We start from the raw sequence: 21,698 nt of genomic DNA, 5'->3' as shown, positions 1-21,698 counted from the left end.
ATTTAGCATTTACTCATATCCATAATGTACAATTGCATTAGAATAGAAAAAAGATAAGATTTAAAGAAGACAACTTGTTGCTTGTGATCTGTATTCATAATCTATTGGTCAATCTAGATTCATCTTGAAACTCATTAATATCATGGAAAATGACTTTATTATCAAATGTCTCCATATTCTGGAGAAATATTCTTTGCTTTTGCGTGGTATATATGTATGTGTGTATGTATGTGCATATGTATATGTTTGTTTTGCATTTCAGATTGAACATTTGATTTTGTATTGTGATTACGTTTTATTTCCTGATTTAGGAAATAATCAAAGAAGACTGTGTTTCACTCTAGTGACAGTTATGGGTTCTTTGAAGGGACCTTTCAATTTGGAGGATGTTTGGACAGGTTTTTTTTTTTTTTTTTAATATATAATCAGTAATCCAAACTGTATCTAGATTTTTATGTCACACTGTATCCCCTCCCTTCAAAAATTCTGTCTTTGGTGGATGAAGACATCTTGTATGAAAATGGCCAGATAATTGTCATGTTACCCAGAGGCACCTTTCAATCCAGTTTATGAGGGAAGGATATATAATCCACTTTATTAAAATTTTTTTTAATGTTCATTTATTTTTGAGAGACAGAGAGACAGAGCACAAGTGGAGGAGGGGCAGAGAGGGAGACACACAGAATCTGAAGCAGGCTCCAGGCTCTGAGCTGTCAGCACAGAGCCTGATGTGGGGTTCAACCCACCAACCGCAAGATCATGACCTGAGCGGAAGTCGGATGCTTAATCAACTGAGCCACCCAGGCACCCCAGTGTTATCATTTTATTTAACTCATCATTTGTATCTCACTATGTGAACACTTTTCTTTTAATGTTTATTTTTTTATTGTCAGAGAGAGAACGAGTGAGCAGAGGAGGAGCAGAGAGAGGGGGGAGAGAGAGAATCCCAAGCAGGCTCCATGCTGAATGAAGCTAGACATGGGGCTCTATCTCACGAGCAAGATCACGACCTGAACTGATATCAGGAGTCAGATGCTTAACCAACTGAGCCACCTAGCACCCTATGAACACTTTTTAATTGCAGATGAGAAGGCTTCGCTCGTGTTATGTGATAATATATGGTAGAAGTGAAAATGCAGATCTTGAAAAAAAAACCTAGAAATTATTTTAAATAAAACATTTCATGGGCTGTTTTTTTCCTTCCAAGATTTTATTTAAATTCAAGTTAGTTAACATATAGTGTAGCATTGGTTTCAGAAGTAGAATTCAGTGATTTATCACTTACACCCAGTGCTCATCACAAATGCCCTCCTTAGTACCCATCACCCATCTAGCCCCGCCCCCCCCGCCCACCAGCCCTCCAACAACCCTCAGTTTGTTCTCTACAGTTGAGAGTCTGTTTTACAGTTTGCCTCTCTCTAACCCCGCCATGTTCATTTGTTCTGATTCTTAAATTCCACATAGGAGTGAAGTCATAATTGCATTTGTCTTACTCTGACTTATTTTGCTCAGCATAACACAGTCTAGTTCCAAAGGTCATCGCAAATGGCAAGATTTCATTCTTTATGATGGCATGGGCTGTTTTCTTAATAACACTCACTACAATAATTGGACTGCAAATACTTTTTTACTATTAGAAATTTAAGAAGGAGATATACTGCATAAAAAAATTCTTGGAGTGCCTGTGTGGCTCAGTCAGTTAAGTGTCCGACTTTGGCTCAGGTCATGACCTGGCAGTTTGTGGGTTCGAGCCCTGCGTCGGGCTCTGTGCTGACAGCTCAGAGCCTGGAGCCTGCTTTGGATTCTGTGTCTCCTTCTCTCTGCCCCTCCTCCACTCACACTCTGTCTCTGTCTCCTTCTGAAAAGTAAATAAACATTAAAAAAGTTAAAAAAATTCTCATTCTTATATTTTTTGAAGAGTAATTATGAAAGTCTATATAAATATATACATATTTATTTCTATGTTGTATTAATATTTTAAAAAATTTCAGATAATTGTTTCCCAAACTTGGAACTTAAATTGACTTTTATCTGTGTCATTCTGGGGGAAAATTTTATTCTGTGCATATGAGATGCCAGGTGAAAATTATTTTCCCTTTTAAGTATTGTAACGTTGTCTCCAAAATGTGTAATTAGAATTTTGCCAAATCTTACTTTTCCTTGGGAATTTGCTTAGTGGTTGTCAATCAAGTAAAAATAGTTGACTTCTGAGACTTCATTGTTGTCCTTGTCCGAGGAAATTTTTACTCAGCCTTTATTGTAGGCTAGAGCAGCCAAAGCAGCCTTGTCAGGCCTTCACATGACATCATTCTTCCTCCCTAAATCTAATATCAATAAAAGCAGAAAGTTTAAACTGTATGTGAAAACAGTGTAATGAGCAAGTGGTCTTGGCTATTGTTGAATCTTTGAGCTATCTCTTCAAATCCCATAAATCTCATGATAACAGATCTGCTAGTTCAGTCCGTATTTCCTGACCATATCAGTGTGATGTGTAGAGAAAAGCAGACACATTTCCCATAACTGCACTTAATAATATATAGTACTGGAATAAAAAAGAAAGACAGTTGCCTTTTAAATTTTTTTTTTTTTTTTTTTTTTTGAGTATATAACAGTAATCCACTCTGGATTGAAAGGATTTAAAATACTCCTTCCTTGGAATGGTGAATATCAGTATTTTGGGTCTTAAGGCAAACCTGTGAAGTACATAGCCTGGCTAGCCTTATTTTTGTCATGCACGATTTATAGCCCTATGCACGGTATTTTCTCATTCGCATTTTTTGTGTGTCTCAAAACATATTGAGGACCTACTTTATGTCAGGCACTCTGGCAAGTGAGGGTTTAAAGATGAGTGACGCTTGCTTCCTGTGGTCAGTATTTTCAAAATTAGACTGACGAATCAGACTGTTGAAAACATGGTATGAAATCTTGCGTGCTGGCCTACTCCTGCCGGAAGCACAGGCAGGACACAGAAGTCCTTCTGGAAGGACTTTCTGTAGGTAACGCCCAAGGAGACTCCATTACAGTACACTGTCAAGTAGTAACCAGCTGTCAGATTCTTCAGCATTAATTCAAGTAAATGCATCCATTTTTGTGAGGGTGTTTAGTTTGCAAGCATTTTCTCCTGAATGGACGGGAAGGCTTTGCTTTTGGCAAAAGTAGTGGCTCTTTACTTTGTGTGATCCTTTCTGACAGCCTGTGGTGGACCTCTCCCCTGCAAAACATGTGACTGAGCGCATAAACTCCCAGCTTTTAAGAAATCGCAGGCTCGAAGCCTCCTTAAAGTTGACTGCTGGATCCCAGCTTCAGAATGGAAGGGCTAAAGATCTTTGGGGAATCCTGAAGTGGGTGGAAGAAGTATCCCTGAAAGTCGTGGTGTAGGGAGTCCCGACCTTGGATTGCCTATTCTGACCATACATTCTTTTATAAGATATGTTTACTCTACCTACTGCAATAAAAGCTACTTGCCTTCCTTGGGCTTCGATTTAAAAAAATAAAAATGTAGTACAATGAATGCAAATAGCCTTCAGAAGAAAAACAATACCTGTGGTTTTCCATGTAGTTTAAAAATTGTTCTTGACATTTTATGTTGGCCTATTGGTTAGCTCCAAACCCGTTTTTGACCATAGGAATCCAAGCAGAATTCCAAACAGATAGTAAATATTCCAATTGCACTTGAGCACTTCCCTAGTATTATGATCTATAACCAGTTTCCTGTATTCCTTTCAGTTCTGATAGCCCCAACCTCAAATCACTGTACTAAATGGGGCTAATGAGTAGTAATTCATATTTTTCAAACTATTTCTCATTTTTGTGATGCAAAACAAATAGAAAATACCATAAAGAAAGAAAAGTAAAAAACCCCAAAGTGGATTTGAGAATTAGAAATATCTTGGAGCCTGAATAACAAATACATACTAGATTATAATGCAAATTCTAAATCCATGTAATATAAGGGGTCGTGGTCCAGTTTGCTACACCAAGGCATAAGTAAAGTATTCTAGCATGGAGAAATAAGACACGCAGATTTAAGTAGAAGATGGATTAAGGAAACCCTCAGATGTGTGCAATACAAAGAAAGAAATTGTGCGTTTTAAACTGTGTGATGGGTTGTAATTTTAAGATGGCTACTTTTTCTTTTTTTGTTAATGTTGATAGTATCAACATTTAAAGATATATATGGCCTGCAGTGTATATCAAGTCCGCACAGAAATGAATTGGCTTTGTCGTTCACTACGGCTTGTTCTCAAGGAAATATTTGGTTTTCTCCTGAAGCGGTTCATGGTGTATTCAGACCTGCCACACCGTTCTGAAGCTTTGAGTTCAGGAAAAATAACACTAAATTAAAAAAAAAAAATGGGTTTATGTATTCCAGAACGGTTTTGTCTCCTCTTAAGAATCATCTGGCCATGTGCCTTTTCTTCTCCCCAGAAGTAACGTTTTTGCTCCTGTGAAGTGTTATATCTTTGGACTGCGGATCTGTTTTTGATATAATCCATCCATCAAGACATGAATCCTATTGCATGTGAAAAGTCGTTACAAGAAAATAAAAATCTAAAGCACATTTGAGTTTTATTTTACTCATACTACTTTTATTATATAAATGGGGTACTGACAAACTACGTTTTGTTTGCCTCAGTGCATGAGTGCCTCAGTGTTCATGTTAACAAGCTGATTCAGAGAGGAGTTTATTCTTGAGAAAAAAAAATGATGCTAGTCAAGATGATGGCAATGACAATTATTTGCAGTAATGGCAACTTGTTAAAAATGTAGGATCTGAGCCTCTCCAGACCTCCTAAATCAGAGCTTCCACTTTAACCAGATCTGCTGTGATTCCTCTTCGAATTAATGTTAGAGTAACACTATTCTAGTGTCTCTAGTTGCTCTAAGAAAGGAAGAGCCAGGCTGAGAGTCACTGCCAGTCCGTGCCCTCAACTACTTGTATCGTAAATACACACGATGGAAGATGTAAATAACTAGCAAACTTTAATTTACCTTAAAGTGTAAAATCTTGGGGGGAAAAGGTGCAAAATTTATTTTTTATGAAAACTAGCCAGTCTTTTATGTAATTGCAATTTTTTTTATTTTTATTTAGGCAGGTCATCTATTTCTTGAGATGTCTGGGTTTAGGGGAGTGGAGCATCAGCGGTTTCTTCCACATGCGTATGAAGCAGATTAGAATCTGGATTCAATTTCAGGCATCAAGACCAACCTCTTAGCCAGTGCTGTAAACTGTTCTACAGACCTTTCATTACTTTGTCTCTACAATAGTGAAAGATAGTAAGCATTTCCCTACTTCATGCTTTTCCATTGACAGTAGGGCACAAGAGAGGGGTTGATGAGAGGATTCAAATTTTAGTGAATATTTTTCCGCATGTTGAGGTGATAACCTTCCTTAAACTAATTTCTATCTTCTCCCTCTCTAGATTTACACATAAATATAACCCCTTCTTATATCATTTTGCATGAGGGAACTAAACTGGGTGAATAATTCTATATAATAAACTTTTGACCAAAGCCTCAAATATTGTATTGCTTTCAGCATTGAAATGTAAATTGTATAAATTAACTAACTTTATTAACTAGTTTTTTATAGTGAAAATTCGTAAGTATTAAGTTTTAAATCTACTAAAAGACAGTGATCGGAAAAGTATGGAGGATTTTTTTCACTTCCTAAAGTTCTAATGTATTTTCCCCCTTTCCCATTTGGTTTTGCAAAAGAAACATTTGAAGTAAATTTTAGAAAAGAAAATTTGTAAGCCTGTATCAAGAAACAATATCCCACAACTTCCAGGGCATTTGTCAATGTTTTAATCTCATGATTATTCTCTAAATTTGCTGTGTTTCTTAAAGTTATTATATTTTGACATCTCGCAGCACTAAGAGATTGATTAGTTTAGCTTTGGACTCAAATATACAAAGAGGGCATTTTTTGTTGATGTATATTTCTGACTTTAAAAGAGAAATTCATATACTGATTTTAAAGAAATTATCTCATTTTTTCCCCACAATGGTTTGTAGAGCTTTATTTTTTTAAGCAGTATAAAAGACTGGATATAAAAGATAGCGTGTTTTCAGGACTTGGGTCAATGATTTTGAAGCTCCTGAAAATTTGGACAATGTTTTATTTAATATGAAAGATCAAAGGTGTAGCACCTAGTCATTGACTAAGTCAGTGAAGTGACTTAGTCACTTCAACTAACATTGACTAAGCCCATGAACTGACTTCAGTGTTTATTTATACATTTCACAGAAACTCGGAGGCAATGCCGTATTTAGAGAAAGTGTATCATAATTGTATACAAGTGTGATGAGTAAGGTGCTGTGACAGTAAAATATTTAGTTACTACTACCTCTCCTGCTACCTGGCTGTGAAGACCTGCTTTTGGTCACAGGGATCCACTGCAAATTCAAACACACTTTCATTTATTTGCAAATGAGCCATGAGTGCTGAACTCTTTCCTAAGATCCCCCATAAATTAGTGACCATTTCGTTCAGAGAAGTGACTTACTCCCTCCCCTCCCTCAAACATTAAAGTAAGGAAACGTGGGTCATATCCTTTTATAAGTGGCTCATATTATACTATTACGGGTTCAATATTCTATTCAGTTATAAGTACTTTCTGAAATATCTATCTGAACCACATTTCCATAATTTTCTCAAAATTTTCTGATTAGCTTTGTTTGCATTGACTTTGCTCTGAAGTATTTCATTTTAATTGAACTTTTCTTTTTTAGCTGTGTTTTGGGGTGATATTGCCTTAGATGATGAAGACTTAAGTATCTTTCAAATTGATAGGACAATTGACCTTACACAGAATCCCTTTGGACTTGGACATACCACAGGTATGGTTGATTATTTGATTGAATTTGTGTTCATTTTGCAGAAAAGATACTTTTGAAATGCTAAAAGTACTCTTTCAATCACTTTTCATATCCTGCTGATCAACTTCCATTTCTTAAACATAAATGAGCCTATTTGCAAATTTATATTTTGTTAATAGTTTTAATTTTATTAATTTAACAAGCATTTTGTAATGTTTACCATGTCTCAGGCCTGATTTAAGTGCTTTTCAGATATTAACCTTTTGAATCTGTGTAATAACCCTATGAGGGGTGGCTATACTAATATTTTTACAAGTGAGGAGATCAAATTAACTGTATTTCTTATTTTCTTCTTCCAAACTGTATTGTCTTTCCCATAATATATACTTAGTTTGTTTTTAGAATATGTGAGAAATAACCACTTATTTTATCAATTTCTTTTTTTTTCTATTTTAATGAACTGCCTACACAGAATTTTTTGCAATTTTGATTTCTATAAAATTTTTAAAAAATTGCTGAATATGAGGAACATCATTGCTGTTAGTAGTCTTGAGGCATTGTTTTTGTAAATTATCCTTATAATTTTATAATTAAAGACACTTTTTTTTCCTCATAATTAACCTTCTTCTAAACCTATTTATATGTGTTTCAGGCCTGTCTAATATGAAGTTATAATTGTTACAAAATCATCATTTCAAACATATAAATTCCATTCTTCAAAAATGTTTCTTATAACTACTTAGGAATGAATACATTCAAATGTTACCTCATCTTTCTAGAATGTTCAATGAAAAAATTTCAAAAATTTTTCTCAAGTAGCACAGCAAAAATGTGACTGTGTAATGCAAATAATCAAGTAGGTTATTAGTCAGTGAACAAGCACTCTAACTTATTTGCCTTATAAGGACTTAATTGATTTTTTCCTCCAAGAGGCTTATATACTGTAATGGTTTTTGTTATTATTTTTGTTTTTATTGGCTTTAATCTAGGTAAATAAGTTTTGGTATTAATTTTAAAGGGGGAAAAGGTATTGGAAAGAAATAGTTCAAGGTCCAAGAACAGTTGGTTGTCTTTATGGGTTTCTGGCCCTTTCGTCGTCTTAGCGTAAAGAGACTCATGAACCATACTCTGGTGATATGAATTCATCTGCACTTATTCAGATATCATTAGTGGTTATATTGTTTGCTCAGTGCTGACTTTTTGTTATTTGTGTATTGAAAATTAAACAAAAAAGGAAAATAAGAGATAAAATTAGGAGAGCATTTTAGTAAAGCCCTGGAATGAGAATCATAGGACTTGGGTTTTCCTTAAATGCTCTGGTTTCTGACTTGATGACAGGAAATCTACCTTTTCTAGCCTTTTTCTAGTTGGTAAAACTGCAAAAGGACATATTTCCTTATCCTGACCTCTTCTTCTACCTTTTGAGCTATAAAATTCTTTACATCTATTTTTATAAGATGTAAATTACCATCTTATAATGGTAATTTACCATTTACATAGCATAACGGAATGCATTTTGCTGCTGAACATCCTTTTGGATTCCTGTGACGTTTTTCTAATTATGTGTTACTGTTTTTTATAAATTATCAAAACTAATTTTCTAGTTTTATGTGAACATATTATAAAGTATAACATGCTTTTAAAAATATTTTCAAAATTGATCGCAGCCTTGGAGCAAGACTTGCACTATACATTTGCTTTTCTAATGTTTTTATTTCCAATGGCTGATTTGACTTCTGAAAATATTCAGTTTACATTGGAGACATAGCTGGAATGCAGTCAACAGGGCAGAACAGCTTGCTGTCATCCTATATAACACTATGTGATGTCAGGGTCACAGTGAAGAAAAATGTTCTGAATTATCAATAGATGACTCAATTACCATGATGTCCAAATAAAGTCATTTAGATTGCTCTCTGGATCACCCTCACCCCCTTGATTTCAGCTACCAAAATTGTGTTTGTAGAATGTTTACACTCTCCTAAGATTTATGGGTATTCATGACTCTAACACTCTAAGACCCCATGAAAAAAAAAAAGATGTCCAAAGAGAAACCAGTGTAGCCTGTTGCTATGGTTTATTTGCAAGAGTTTTAAAATACAATGAGTTTAACTTAACTGTTTTCTTTTATTCTTAAGGTGGATTTGGAGACCATAGTATGTCAAAGAAACGAGGGGCTCTCTACCAGCTTATAGACAGGATAAGAAGAATTGGCTCTGGTATATCAATGTTTAAAGTTGCAGACGCTTGACTTGATGTACAGTAAATATTATATTAATAGCAGTTCAGTTTGCCATTAATATGCAAAGCATGTAAAGGGTATAGGCTGAGAAAAAGTCCTGTATCATTTTTGTTAGCTGATGTTTAATGTAAGTTTCTTAGAACTTAAGTTGGAACTTAAATTTAATGAATAGAACGTAAAGTTGAAATGTTTTTTTTAACTTATTTTCAGCTTCTCCTTATAAGATGTATTTGGGGGTTATTTTACGGTTGATATTTATTTTCGGTGCAATGGTTATCACACTAAGGTGTTTTTATCAAGCATGGAACTACATCAGTTTTAATCAAATCAAAAAATGTTTAACCTAACAAAAAATGTTTGTTTTGAAATAAAGTTCACTTAAAGTAAATTGAGAAACTGATTTGTTAGATTAAGAAAATAGTTGAGAATGTTTGATCCTTCCAAAAATATACATAGAAAAACAGCCTTCTGGTCTCATAATTAGTTAATACTGCTAGTATTGAATTTGTTAAACACTGTTTGTGTATTTTAGAGTTTTTAGAAGAGTTTTCTGTTCAAAGTTTATATCCTAATGTTTTTTTTTAAATTGATGAATTGTTAATTAAATAATTGATAGTACACACTTCCAAGCAATAATTTTCCCAAGCAAACTAGACCTGTTAGGGACACGGGAATAGGGGCATACTTTCACTGTTGTGTCTGAAGTATAAACCAGTGGGTTATTTGTGTCAATGTTAGTAGATGAATAAGAATGAATAATAATGAAGATTTAGGAAAAACAAAAACAGTAACAAAAATATTTTGGGGCACCCAGGTGGCTCAGTCGGTTAAGCGTCCGACTTCAGCTCAAGTCATGATCTCACAGTTTGTGAGTTTGAGCCCCATGTCGGGCTCTCTGCTGTGAGCTCAGAGCCTGGAGCCTGCTTCAGATTCTGTGTCTCCCTCTCTTTATTGCTCTTCCCCACTCATGCTCTGTCTCTCCCTCTCTCTCAAAAATAAATAAACATAAAAAAAAATTTTTTTTGAATATTTTGAAAGGCCACCAAGAAAATTAATGACTACAGACTCAAAAGCTTCTCTAGGAGTAGGTTGCATTTTATGTTGGCTTGTTCACGTTGTGTACTGATCTATAAATAATGCTAGGTCACCTGGATGTGAATCCAGAGGAAATTTGAACAGAGATCTACTGGCATTCCAGGAGGCCGAGACCATATCTAGCTCACATTATTTCATTTACCCCCTCTGTAATGCAATCTTCATAATTTTAGGCCATGCGATAGAATATCAATGCTGATTTAAAAGAATGAAGGATTTAGCAAGAGTTAAGAGGAGTTTCGAATATCTTGTGACTTTTTAAACAACATTTATTTTATCATCTGGTGGTGAATTGGCAGTGCTCTAGTATTAGAATACAAGAAACAGGTTTTTTTGTGGCCTACAAGTCTGCTTGACTTCTATCTGTTGTAGACTGTTGTATGAGAATTCATTAAAGTTGCTAAGAGAGCATCATTAAGAAATAGGATTTTGACGTGAAATGCTTAAATATTTTAATGTTTTTCAAGTATGCAAGGTAAATGAAGTTCTTTAATGCATTGACTTTAGGCATATTTACACAAATATGTAAATAAGACATTTTAAGTTCAGTCTTTTAAGAGGAAATGATTCCCTGACCAAGGACTTCTGTTTCACAGAATGTTTTAAATGTCACTGCAGGCTTGGAGCAAAACAACACAGTGAAGGGAAAAGTACCTCTAAAATTCTCAGGGCAAAATGAGAAAAATCGAGTTCCCAGAGCTGCTACATCGAGAACAGAAAGAATATGGCCCGGAGGTGTTATTCCTTATGTTATAGGAGGCAACTTCACTGGTAAGATATTCCCAGAGTGTTTATTTTTATGAAGAAATATTATCATACAGATTGAGTGTGTATTTTTACAGAGTTTTATATATATATAATTAATATATAAAACATAGTATGAAATCAAGCATGAGAAATACTCCAGTCACCTTGGTTGTTAGTTTAGAATGTTTTTGGAATTGAAAAATGTCTTTAGTGTTGAGCTCTAAAGGTTGAAAGTGCTGTTCTGGTTTTTAAACTGAGCTTCAAATGTGCTCATGTCTGGAAGCTGAGTTCTCTTCCACTGTCAGGTAGAGTGCATGCCCGGTTTATAGAGTCTTGTACACATGTATTAAGGTAATGAGTTCAAATCTCTGATTATAAGGGGAGTGTCCATTCTTAAGAGCGCTCGCTTGTGGTGCTCCAGGCTTATCTCTGTTGGTTGGTGAGCGTGACGGCATCTGAACTGCCCAGGCGGACTCAGGACGAAGGGGCCAGCATGTAGCCCTACTGCCTGAGACACACACTCTTTTATTAACATCCTGCCATTTTTCCAGGCAGCCAGCGAGCCATGTTCAAGCAAGCCATGAGGCATTGGGAAAAGCACACGTGTGTGACTTTTATCGAAAGAAGTGATGAAGAGAGTTACATTGTATTCACGTATAGACCTTGCGGGTAAGTGGAACCAGGGAATGACTTAAGCAAGTGTAGACGGGGGGGGGGGGGGGGGGGGGGGGGAAATCCATAAGTAGGATTCATGTCTCAATATTTGATTAGCATTTTGCCCATGAGAAAGTGTGAATTTTACATAAGAAAACAGGTTAAATTTTTTTTAATGTTTATTATTTTGGGGAGAGAGACGGTGTGTGAGTGGGGGAGGGGCAGAGAGAGAGGGACACACAGAATCCCAAGCAGGCTCCAGGCCCTGAGCTGTCAGCACAGAGCCGAATAGGGAGCTTGAACTCACAGAGTGCAAGATCATGACCCGAGCCGAAGTCGGGCGCTCAACCGACTGAGCCACCCAGGTGCCCCAAGAAAATGTTATATTTTAAATATATATATTCTTTGATCACACACTTTGATCATACACCTACCCCAAGTGTATTTCTCCACCAGGTCAACTACTTTTCTTTGTGTTGCAACTGTAACAGTGGTATGACCAACATCCCACTCATCTGAATTGGAAACTGGTAATACTGTCTGGTGATTCTCTTGTGCTCCGTCTAAAACCTATGCAGTAAGATTACATTGATATTCACCGTGTCTGTTGATTTCCACCTGTAGCCTATGTCAGTACCTCAGTGCATATTTATCTCTTTGTCGTGCCACACCTGATCTATTCCAAACGCTCTCCCGTGTTCCTTCACCAACTTCCTGCCACTAGAATTATCTTCAAAAAATGCCGGACTGAGCAAGATACGACACTTTTTGAGGTGCTTCAGTGCTTCCTCGGCCAGTGGCGCTTTCTAGATTTTCTCCTTACAGGCGGGTAACGAATACTCACCAAAACAACTGTTCCGTAAGTTGTGAAATGCTGTGTTACATTTCAGTAGGTATTTCTGCAGCAATGTGCTAAGGAGCGCTATGAATATTCAACCAATTGAAGAGAATATAGAACCCAGTGTTTTTTAAACTTCTTGAAACACGAGAGCACCCATGCCCCTCTTTCAAAAGTGAAGAACATGCATCGGTATCCCAGAAATGTTAGCCTGCGAATAAGATCCAAATCCCTTGATATAACATTTAAAGAATGCCATGAACTTACCACAGCTTCCATCTGCAGCTTCTTCTGCCACCACGTCTCTGAACAAATCCTAGAATGTAGCCAAGCGACATTAATAGCAGCTCCCCAAGCCGTGCTGTGTCCTTTAAAGACGGTTTACTGTGAGAGGTTTCCAGCTTCTCTCCCCTCTGCTTCCACATTCGAACATTTGATTAAATGGAATGGGTGCTTGCTGAGAACACTTGCTAGGGTTTGCTGTCTGCTTTACATTGCATCCTGTCAGGAGGCACGCGCTCTCGGTCTACGACGTCAGTGATGCCGCTGTTGAGCAGTGGAATCCAGCACTGACAGCCAAGTCCCTCCATTGTAAAAGTTCTCATCATTGCAAAAGAGTGATGCTCTAACGTGGTTCTTTCCTTTGATCCCTTTTCCACTTATTAGCTGGAATCCTTTTATACAGAGGGATGTTCTTTAGTCAGCTATAACTATCTGAATACCCTCCAGTATAGTTTACAGTGAGGAAGTAAAAATGCTTAATTCCTTTGGAGGAAATAGTTCTTGCCCGATCACATATAATTTGGGAGGAGGGAATATATATTTCACTAGGTACTGGGGGAGGATTATGTGATCTGGAGGATCTGGAGGTACTGGGGGAGGATTATGTGATCCCCCACTAGGTACTGGGGGAGGATTTTTTTTATCATGTATTCCTACAACATTTAACCTCACTTAAAAAGTAATAAATTTTAGGGGTGCCTGGGTGGCTCGGGCGGTTAAGTGTCTGACTTTGGCTCAGATCATGATCTCATGGTTTGTGGGTTCAAGCCCTGCGTCAGGCTCTGTGCTGACAGCTCAGAGCCTGGAGCCTGCTTCGGATTCTGTGTCTTCCTCTCTCTCTGCCTCTCTCTAGCTTGTGCTCTGTCTCTGTGTCTCTCTCAAAAATAAATAGACATTAAAAATTATTTTTTAAGTAATCAGTTTTAGTTTTGGCTCTATCTAGGGGTCAAAATAATACATTATTTTTTTCTGTATAGTTTTGGAAAATGCCATAAATTTTTACTTTTGACTTATTCAGGTAATGTTTTCTTCCAGATTACTCTAATTTTAGCTTGACAGGTTTTGGTTACATTTGGAATGCCTCCTAGTTCTTTATATCTATTTAATATTTAAAAGATCCAAATCTAGACTGTCCTTCCTTCCTTCTGGTTATCTAATAGGAATGGATATAGCTCAGCTTACATATTTCTAAATACATAATGTATTTAGATCAATACATCTTTCTTTTTTCTTTACCACCTTTCAATTTTGTAAAACAAATACAAACAAAGCACTGGCATACATTATTTTATTGATAAATTTCTGTTTGTAACAAATTCATAGTTCTACTCATGTTCTTTCATTAATTTGGCCTTTTTTTGAAAATTTTTCATTTTACTTGTTTTATTCTGCTAAACTATTTTTGCCATTCACTGTCATTTCTTCATGTTTTTTGCTTGTGCTTTTCTGATTGCTTGGACTGCCTTTGTTTCCATTTTTATCAGTGGAAATCATTCACATATTTCTTTGTCACCCATTTCTGAGCTGCCCTCAGTGAGTCATTGCTCTACCCACAGCTATAATAGTTACATTCCCACCATTGGTTCATAGGTCTGCCTTCATTAGTGTGAGGGCTGGTAGCTTATCTCTGTGTCCCTTGGGACACCCAGCATGCTGCTTTACAGATAGGTGATCGAGAAAATCCTGCCAATTTATGCATCAGCTAAAGCACATTCAATGTAATCCTAAAATAAAATTAGGTAAGGATTTAAAGACGTATTGTAGAGCATGCACTTTAATGATTACTGTAATGACTTTAGAGAAATGCATACTGAAGGTGTGAATTGCCCTCAGATCTTTAAATCTGTATTTACACTCTTGGAATTAAATTTTGAGTATTTACATATACATATAATTTTGACTGTTATGGTAGTCAATATTGCATTTGATCATTTGTTTTGATACTCAGTTTCCCTTTTTACATTTTCAGTGATGGGAAGAATGATACATTTTATAGGAATCGATCATTGGCTTGTTAACCATTCTGACCATTTTGTGACTTCTAAATTTCATTTGGAACTACCACTATTGGCCATAATTTCATGAAACAGTTATTTCATCATTAAGGAGATTTTTCTGTGATGATACTGTATTTAAATCTCATAGATATTAATCAAAATTATTAAAGAGTTTGGTTGTTGGTAATTACACAACATACTGAGGGCCACTGCAGTCAGATATATGTCAAGTCAAACACATAACACTCCTATTGGACTTTAGTAGTGTGTCTTTTATATCATAAAAGCTGTTGCACATAGGGCATCAAAGTTAATAATATCTAGTGTAAATCTCCATTGAATACGGAGAGGCTGTAAAGTAGTGCCACTGATACTGATGGCAACATTGACCGTTCTATTTCTGGCTTTAAAATGGTAGGCAAACACATCTTACCACTTCATATCACTTTTTTCATTCTACTTACCCACTAAGCTTACCCACTAAGGCAACTTGTAGCTATTGTAGTTTTTTCTTTTTAATGTGTATTTCTTTCTTTTGAGACAAGAGTATAAGCAGGGGAGAGGCAGAGGGAGAGAGAGAGAGAGAGAGAGAGAGAGAGAGAGAGAAAATCCCAAGCAGGCTTCACTCTGTCAGCGCAGAGCCCAATGTAGGGCTCAATCTCATGAACGATGAGATCATGACTTGAGCTGAAATCAAGAGTCAGAGGCTTAACTGACTGAGCTACCCAGGCACCTTGCTATTGTAGTTTTTAACAAAACAACAGGGGGCTCCGGGGTGGCTCAGTTGGTTAGGCGCCTGCCTCCTGATATGGGCTCAGGTCATGATCTCATTGGGGTGAGATGGAGTTCTGTGTGGGGCGTCCGTGCTAAGCATGGAGCCTGCTTTGGATTCTCTCTCCCTCTCTCTCTCTCTCTCTGCCACTCTCCCGCTTGCACTCTCTCAGTGCTTTGTCATTCAAAATAAATACATAAATAAATATTAAAAATATAAAATAAAACAATAAAAATAGAAGCTAAAATAACGTCCTCATATTAATAGAATTATTAAATGTGGAACGACTTATACTATTTAGCACGTTCTATTTCCCCTCTTATTTTGCTAGAATCAGCTTTTTTTCACTAAATATTTATTGGGTGCCTAATTCCATATCACATCTTTGGTAAGTGGGAAAATAATAAAGTTTTTAAAAAACAAAACGTAAAGTTCAGAACTTTTTAGTATATGATATATTTGATCCGTCTTCAATGGGACGTATGCTTTAGCTCTCTCTTCCTATGTTGGCAAAACATTTAAAGTTAACAATAAATACTTTTTAAGTGAATATTTATTGTCATCAGTGGCATTTGTTTATTTCACAAGATTATTAATTATTAGCAAAATGATCATTTTATAACAACTGGTTTGATTTATTTCTTTGTAAGGCAGAAATTTATATATTACTTTTGTCTACTATACAACCTTATATTGCTGAATATCCTCTATTTTTTAAGCACAACTTTAAAATTTTTTACAGTCTTATATTAGTTTCAGGTGTACAATACAGCAATTCAACAATTCTATACATTGTGTGGTGCTCATGTCAACAAGTGCACTCCTTAATCCCCATTACCTCTTTAGCCCATCCCCTACTCTCCTCCTCTCTGGTAACTATCAGTTTGTTCACTATAGTTAAGAGTCTGTTTGTTTAAATTTTTTTTAGAAAATATTTATTTTTGAGAGACAGAGATGGGGCATGAGCAGGGGAGGGGCAGAGAGGGAGACACAGAATCTGAAGTAGGCTCCAGGCCCTGAGCTGTCAGCCCAGAGCCCCACGCGGGGCTCGAGGCCACAAACCATGAGATCATGACCTGAGCCAAAGTCAGATGCTCAACAGACTGAGCCACCTAGGTGCCCCAAGAGTCTGTTTCTTAACTTTGTCTCTGTCTTTCTCTTTTTATCCTTTTGCTCATTTGTTTCTTAAATTCCACATATGAAGTGAAATCATACGGTATTTATCTTTCTCTGATTGACTTATTTCACTTAGCATAATCCTCCCTAGCTCCATTCAGGTCATTGCAAATGGCAAGGTTTCATTGTTTTTTACAGCTGAAGAGTATTCCATTGTATATATATATACCACATCTTCTTTATATATTCATCAGTCAGTGCACACTTGTCCATTTTTAATGGGATCATTTGTTTTTTGTGGTGTTGAGTTTGATAAGTTCTTTACGTATTTTGGATACTGTCCCTCTATCAGATATGTCTTTGCAAATATCTTCTCCCATTCAGTAGGTTGCCTTTCAGTTTTGTTGACTGTTTCCTTTGCTGCGCAGAAGCTTTTTATTTTGATGTAGTCCCAGTAGTTTACTTTTGCTTTTGTTTCCCTTGCCTCAGTAAGCCTATTTAGAAGGAAGTTTCTACAGCCAACGTCAAAGAGATTACTGCCTGTGTTCTCCTCTAGGAATTTTATGGTTTCAGTTCTCACATTTAGGTATTTAACCCATGAATATCCTCTATTTTATATTACCTCTCTTATTCTACTAGATAGTTTCTTGAACAATCTTACTGTTTTCCTATCTGCTAAATTTTAATGATTCCTTAAAAACAACTAACCAAACAAATAAGCTTAGGGTTAACTTATTTACTTATTTATTTTTATTTTTTTTTAGATTTTATGTTTTAAATTGTCTTTAGCTTTAGTCAATTTGGTTATTCAGATTATGGCAGTAGTCACTTATATCCTTACCTATAACATTTTCATTTTGTGCCACTTATTGCACCAAATGGCGGACTATAAAATTGAACATGAGGTGTTTTTTTCTGCAAGGAAGTTACAGTTTGACAGAAGAGGTGTGCCAGCCAGGAATCCTGCTTGCAAACAATAGGGACTGGTTAACATAAGCAGAAAACAATAACTCATTGGATTACTACATAATGTATAGAATCACATGAATGGAAAAAGTGGAGAGCCAGGTTGACGGAGGTATTGGGGGAAGATTATGTTTAACCCCTGGCCATAAACATCTTCACCCTGCTTTGGGTACTCCGTGATAACCACCAGAGTCTTAGCTCCCTTCTGCACTTAACAAGACCTGTTCTTGTAACGGTATTTATTAATTTATTAATTAATTTATTTTGAAAATGATCTTTTCCCAGTTTTATTATAATGTAAATAACATAGAACATTGTATTAGTTTAATGTGTCTACCATGAAGTGTTGATACATGCATATGTTGTGAAATGATTCCCACACGGGTCGCCTGGGTGGCTCAGTTGGTTAAGCATCCAACTTCAGCTCAGGTCATGATCCCACGGTTCGTGAGTTCAAGCCCCACATCAGGCTCTGTGCTGACAGCTCAGAGCCTTGGAGCCTGCTTCAGATTCTGTGTCTCCCTTTCTCTCTGCCCCACCCCTGCTTGCACTCTTTCTCTCTCTAAAAAATAAATAAATATTAAAAATTTTTTGAAATGATTCCCACAATAAGTTTAGGTAACAGACATCACCTCACATAGTTGCAACATTTTTATTTTCCCGATGAGAACTTTTAGATTTGTTCTCTTAGCAACTTTGTAGTATGTGATAGAGTATTACTAACTTCAGTGACCATGCTATACATTACACTTGCAAGACTTATTTATCTTGTAACTGGAAGTTTGTACCTTTTAACCCCTTTCACTCATTTGACCCACCCACTACTTCCCATCCCAAGCTCTTGCAATTACCAGTGTGTTCTCGGTATCTATGGAGCTGTACTATCTATAGCCTGACTATATTTTAGGTGCTAGAGATATCAGTGTGTAAAACGTGTAAGTTGTCTCCCCACAAATAGCTTATGTTCTAGGGTAAGGTGTCAGAAAAAACCATGAAAATAAATGAAATATAAAATGTATTAATAGACTGTAAATTCTAGGGACAGAAAGAAAAGCCATGTAAATGGTATGGAAAGACATTTGCACAAAAGCTTGAGAAAGCAGGTGAAACAAGTCGTATGCTGCTTGGGAGAATAGAGTTCCTGACAGAGGAAATAACAAGTAAAAAGGCTTTAAGGTGAGAGCTTGTCTGTATGCTCAAGGCACAGCAAGGAGACCACATGACTCAGGTAGAGTGAGTTACAGGGACAGTAAGAAGAGATGGGATCCGTATGGTAAGACATTTACGTGTGAAGACCATGTAGGATCTTTACAGTTATTTGTAAGTACTGTACTTTAGATTTTCCTCTGAGCTTTATTAATCAGCTGAAACAATTTATGTCATTGTAATACATGAGCCTTAAACCTCAGTAGCTTAGAGTAACGTATTGATTCCTTATTTATAAGGATATTGGATACAGATATTGATTCCTTATTTATATTGCATGTCCATCACTGGTTGGCTGTGTCTCACTCCAGAGTTATCACTTTAATGTTCAGTATGATGGCGAAACCTCTTTTTAGAACACTGCAATTGTGGCAGATCAAACAGAGACAGTATTGACAACCATGTTGACTATTAAAGATTCTCTCCGGGGGCACCTGGGTGGCTCAGCTCGTTAAGCATCTGACTTTGGCTCTGGTCATGATCTCACGTTCCATGAGTTCAAGCCTGCACCGGGCTCTGTGCTGACAGCTCAGAACTTGGAGCCTGCTTCGGATTCTGTGTCTCCTCTCTCTCTGCCCCTCCCTTGCTGACACTCTTGTCTCTCTCACTTTTAAAAATAAATAAACATAAAAAAAATTAAAGATTCTCTCAGAATTTACACAGTTTGTGCTCACATGACATTATCCAGAGCAAGTCACATAACCAAACTCAACATCAATGGGATAAGGAAGTATAATTATCTTCCAGTGAGGGGTAATAATGTTTTTGAACATTGACACAATTTGCCATAGAACCATTGGAGAATATTGAGAAGAGACATAATATGACTTTACATTTTTAAATTATTTCAATGTTGAGTAAAGACTGCTATGGAGAGGACATCTTCTTGGACGTCACGATAGATTATCTTATAGGCAACTTCCAATGGTGCTTTGGTTCCCCAGTCTGAGGCAAAGGTAAGGAGTAGCAGGTTTGAGAATACTTGATTACTGTCTGTGGTTCAGAGAGAGGTGTCGCTTCTCTGTAGATGGTGAAACTTTTTCTTGAGACAATAAATAGAACTTTTGGTGGTCAAGTTTTAAAAGCAGCACACGAATTAGAAATAAAAAAATCAAAAGCCATATACAAGAAAAATGGCATCACCTGAGCTACATTAGAAGCTAATACCTAGACATCCTTAAACCACTTGTTTATAAACTGCACATATTACACTGTCATTCCACACCTAGTTGTATGTGCATACATTTAGTTATTTATTCATCTGAGCATCCAGAATTATACTCGACCTAAAACACTATCAATCAAATCACCATATTTTTCTTCTTTCACAGGAGCATTGTAAGTCAGTGGGAAATGTATTTTCAATTTCTGTTATGGAATCCCACCCTGTATATTGGAAATTGCTATGGGTGAAATTATGGTAAAAGAAGGCGTTTTAGATAAATAAGTTGACCACATGGCTTGACTATCGCCCAGATTTTGATTTGCGAGGTATTTTCTTATTTGAATACAACCAGCAAGAATGACTTAGCATGTGTAATTTAGTTGCTATATAGTCATCAGATATTTTTTAACTAGTTCTGCTCTATGGTAGTGAATGATTCAGTTTAAATCTCTCCAAAATTTGCAAATTTTGTGTTTTTCTGCATCTAATACTTTACTGTTTGGGTATTTAATAAATATCTGTGTTTAGGTTGAAAAATGCTATTAAATATGGGAGCAAAACCAAGATTTCCTGGGTTTTTTCCCTACCAGTTATCTCTTTTTTTGTTATTGACTTATCAAGCTTTGTTAACTGTTATAATAGACTCATAAATAATAAATCTGTGGCATTGGTTAAGATGGTTAGGGCTTTAAAGCCTACAGAAATAACTGCAATGACAAATATTTGTATTTGTGAACAATCTAAAGGACTATTGAATATGCTTACTGTGGAAAGTGAAAACTTGTGAAATTCCTTTGAATCATTTGGGCAATTAATTTTTTGGAAATTTTCTATTTTAATTTGATAAACTTAAAAAATTGCTTAAATCATTTTTGGTCAAGAGCAAGAATTTAGAATAATAGTCATAAAAGTAATCGCAGGGCTTGAAAAAGTTTAGAGGACAGCAGAGAATCTATTGCTACAGAGATCAGGGGACTAAGAAACAGTCATGAAGAGCTAAAAATGCTATAAATGAGGTACAAAATAACATGGAGGCAACCACAGCTCAGATTGAAGAGGCAGAGGAGAGAATAGGTGAATTAGAAGACAAAATTATGGAAAAAGAGGAAGCTGAGAAAAAGAGAGATAAAAAAATCCAGGAGTGTGAGGGGAGAATTAGTGAACTAAGTGATGCAATCAAACGGAACAATATCCACATCATAGGAATTCCTGAAGAGGAAGAGAGAGAGAAAGGGGCTGAAGGTGTACTTGAACAAAGCATAGCTGAGAACTTCCCTCATCTGGGGAAGGAAAAAGACATTGAAATCCAAGAGGCACAGAGAACTCCCTTCAGATGTAACTTGAATTAATCTTCTGCACGACATACCACAGTGAAACTGGCAAAATACATGGATAAAGAGAAAATTCTGAAAGCAGCTAGGGATAAACACGCTCTAACGTATAAAGGGAGACCAATAAGTCTAGTGGCAGATCTATCTACTGAAACTTGGCAGGCCAGAAAGGAATGGCAGGAAATCTTCAATGTGATGAACAGAAAAAAATATGCAGCCGAGAATCCTTTATCCAGCAAGTCTGTCATTCAGAATAGAAGGAGAAATAAAGGTTTTCCCAAACAAACAAAAACTGAAGGAATTCATCACCACTAAACCAGCCCTACAAGAGATCCTAAAGGGGGCTCTGTGAGTGAAATGTTGCAAGGACCACAAAGTGCCAGGGACATCGCTACAAGCATGAAACCTACAGACATCACAATGACTCTAAACCCATATCTTTCTATAATAACACTGAATGTAAAT

General features: G+C 36.4%; 1 protein-coding gene across 3 annotated transcripts in view; it reads left to right on the top strand.

The window, feature by feature from the left end:
- TLL1 (tolloid like 1) overlaps positions 1–21,698 on the top strand; it is a 210,845-nt gene that overhangs the window by 78,623 nt on the left and 110,524 nt on the right. For 2 of the 3 annotated variants that reach the window (XM_058720950.1, XM_058720951.1), the window contains 4 exons: positions 6,736–6,843; positions 8,961–9,041; positions 10,778–10,930; positions 11,458–11,575. In XM_058720950.1, the coding sequence (XP_058576933.1) occupies positions 6,736–6,843; positions 8,961–9,041; positions 10,778–10,930; positions 11,458–11,575 (460 nt within the window). Of the gene's footprint in view, positions 1–6,735; positions 6,844–8,960; positions 9,080–10,777; positions 10,931–11,457; positions 11,576–21,698 lie in introns of those variants that run through there. The other variant, XM_058720952.1, reaches the window with a different exon arrangement.

This window comes from Neofelis nebulosa, chromosome 3, assembly GCF_028018385.1.
Source record: "Neofelis nebulosa isolate mNeoNeb1 chromosome 3, mNeoNeb1.pri, whole genome shotgun sequence".
In the NCBI taxonomy this organism is placed as follows: domain Eukaryota; kingdom Metazoa; phylum Chordata; class Mammalia; order Carnivora; family Felidae; genus Neofelis; species Neofelis nebulosa.
This window is presented reverse-complemented; position numbering and strand designations above follow the sequence as displayed.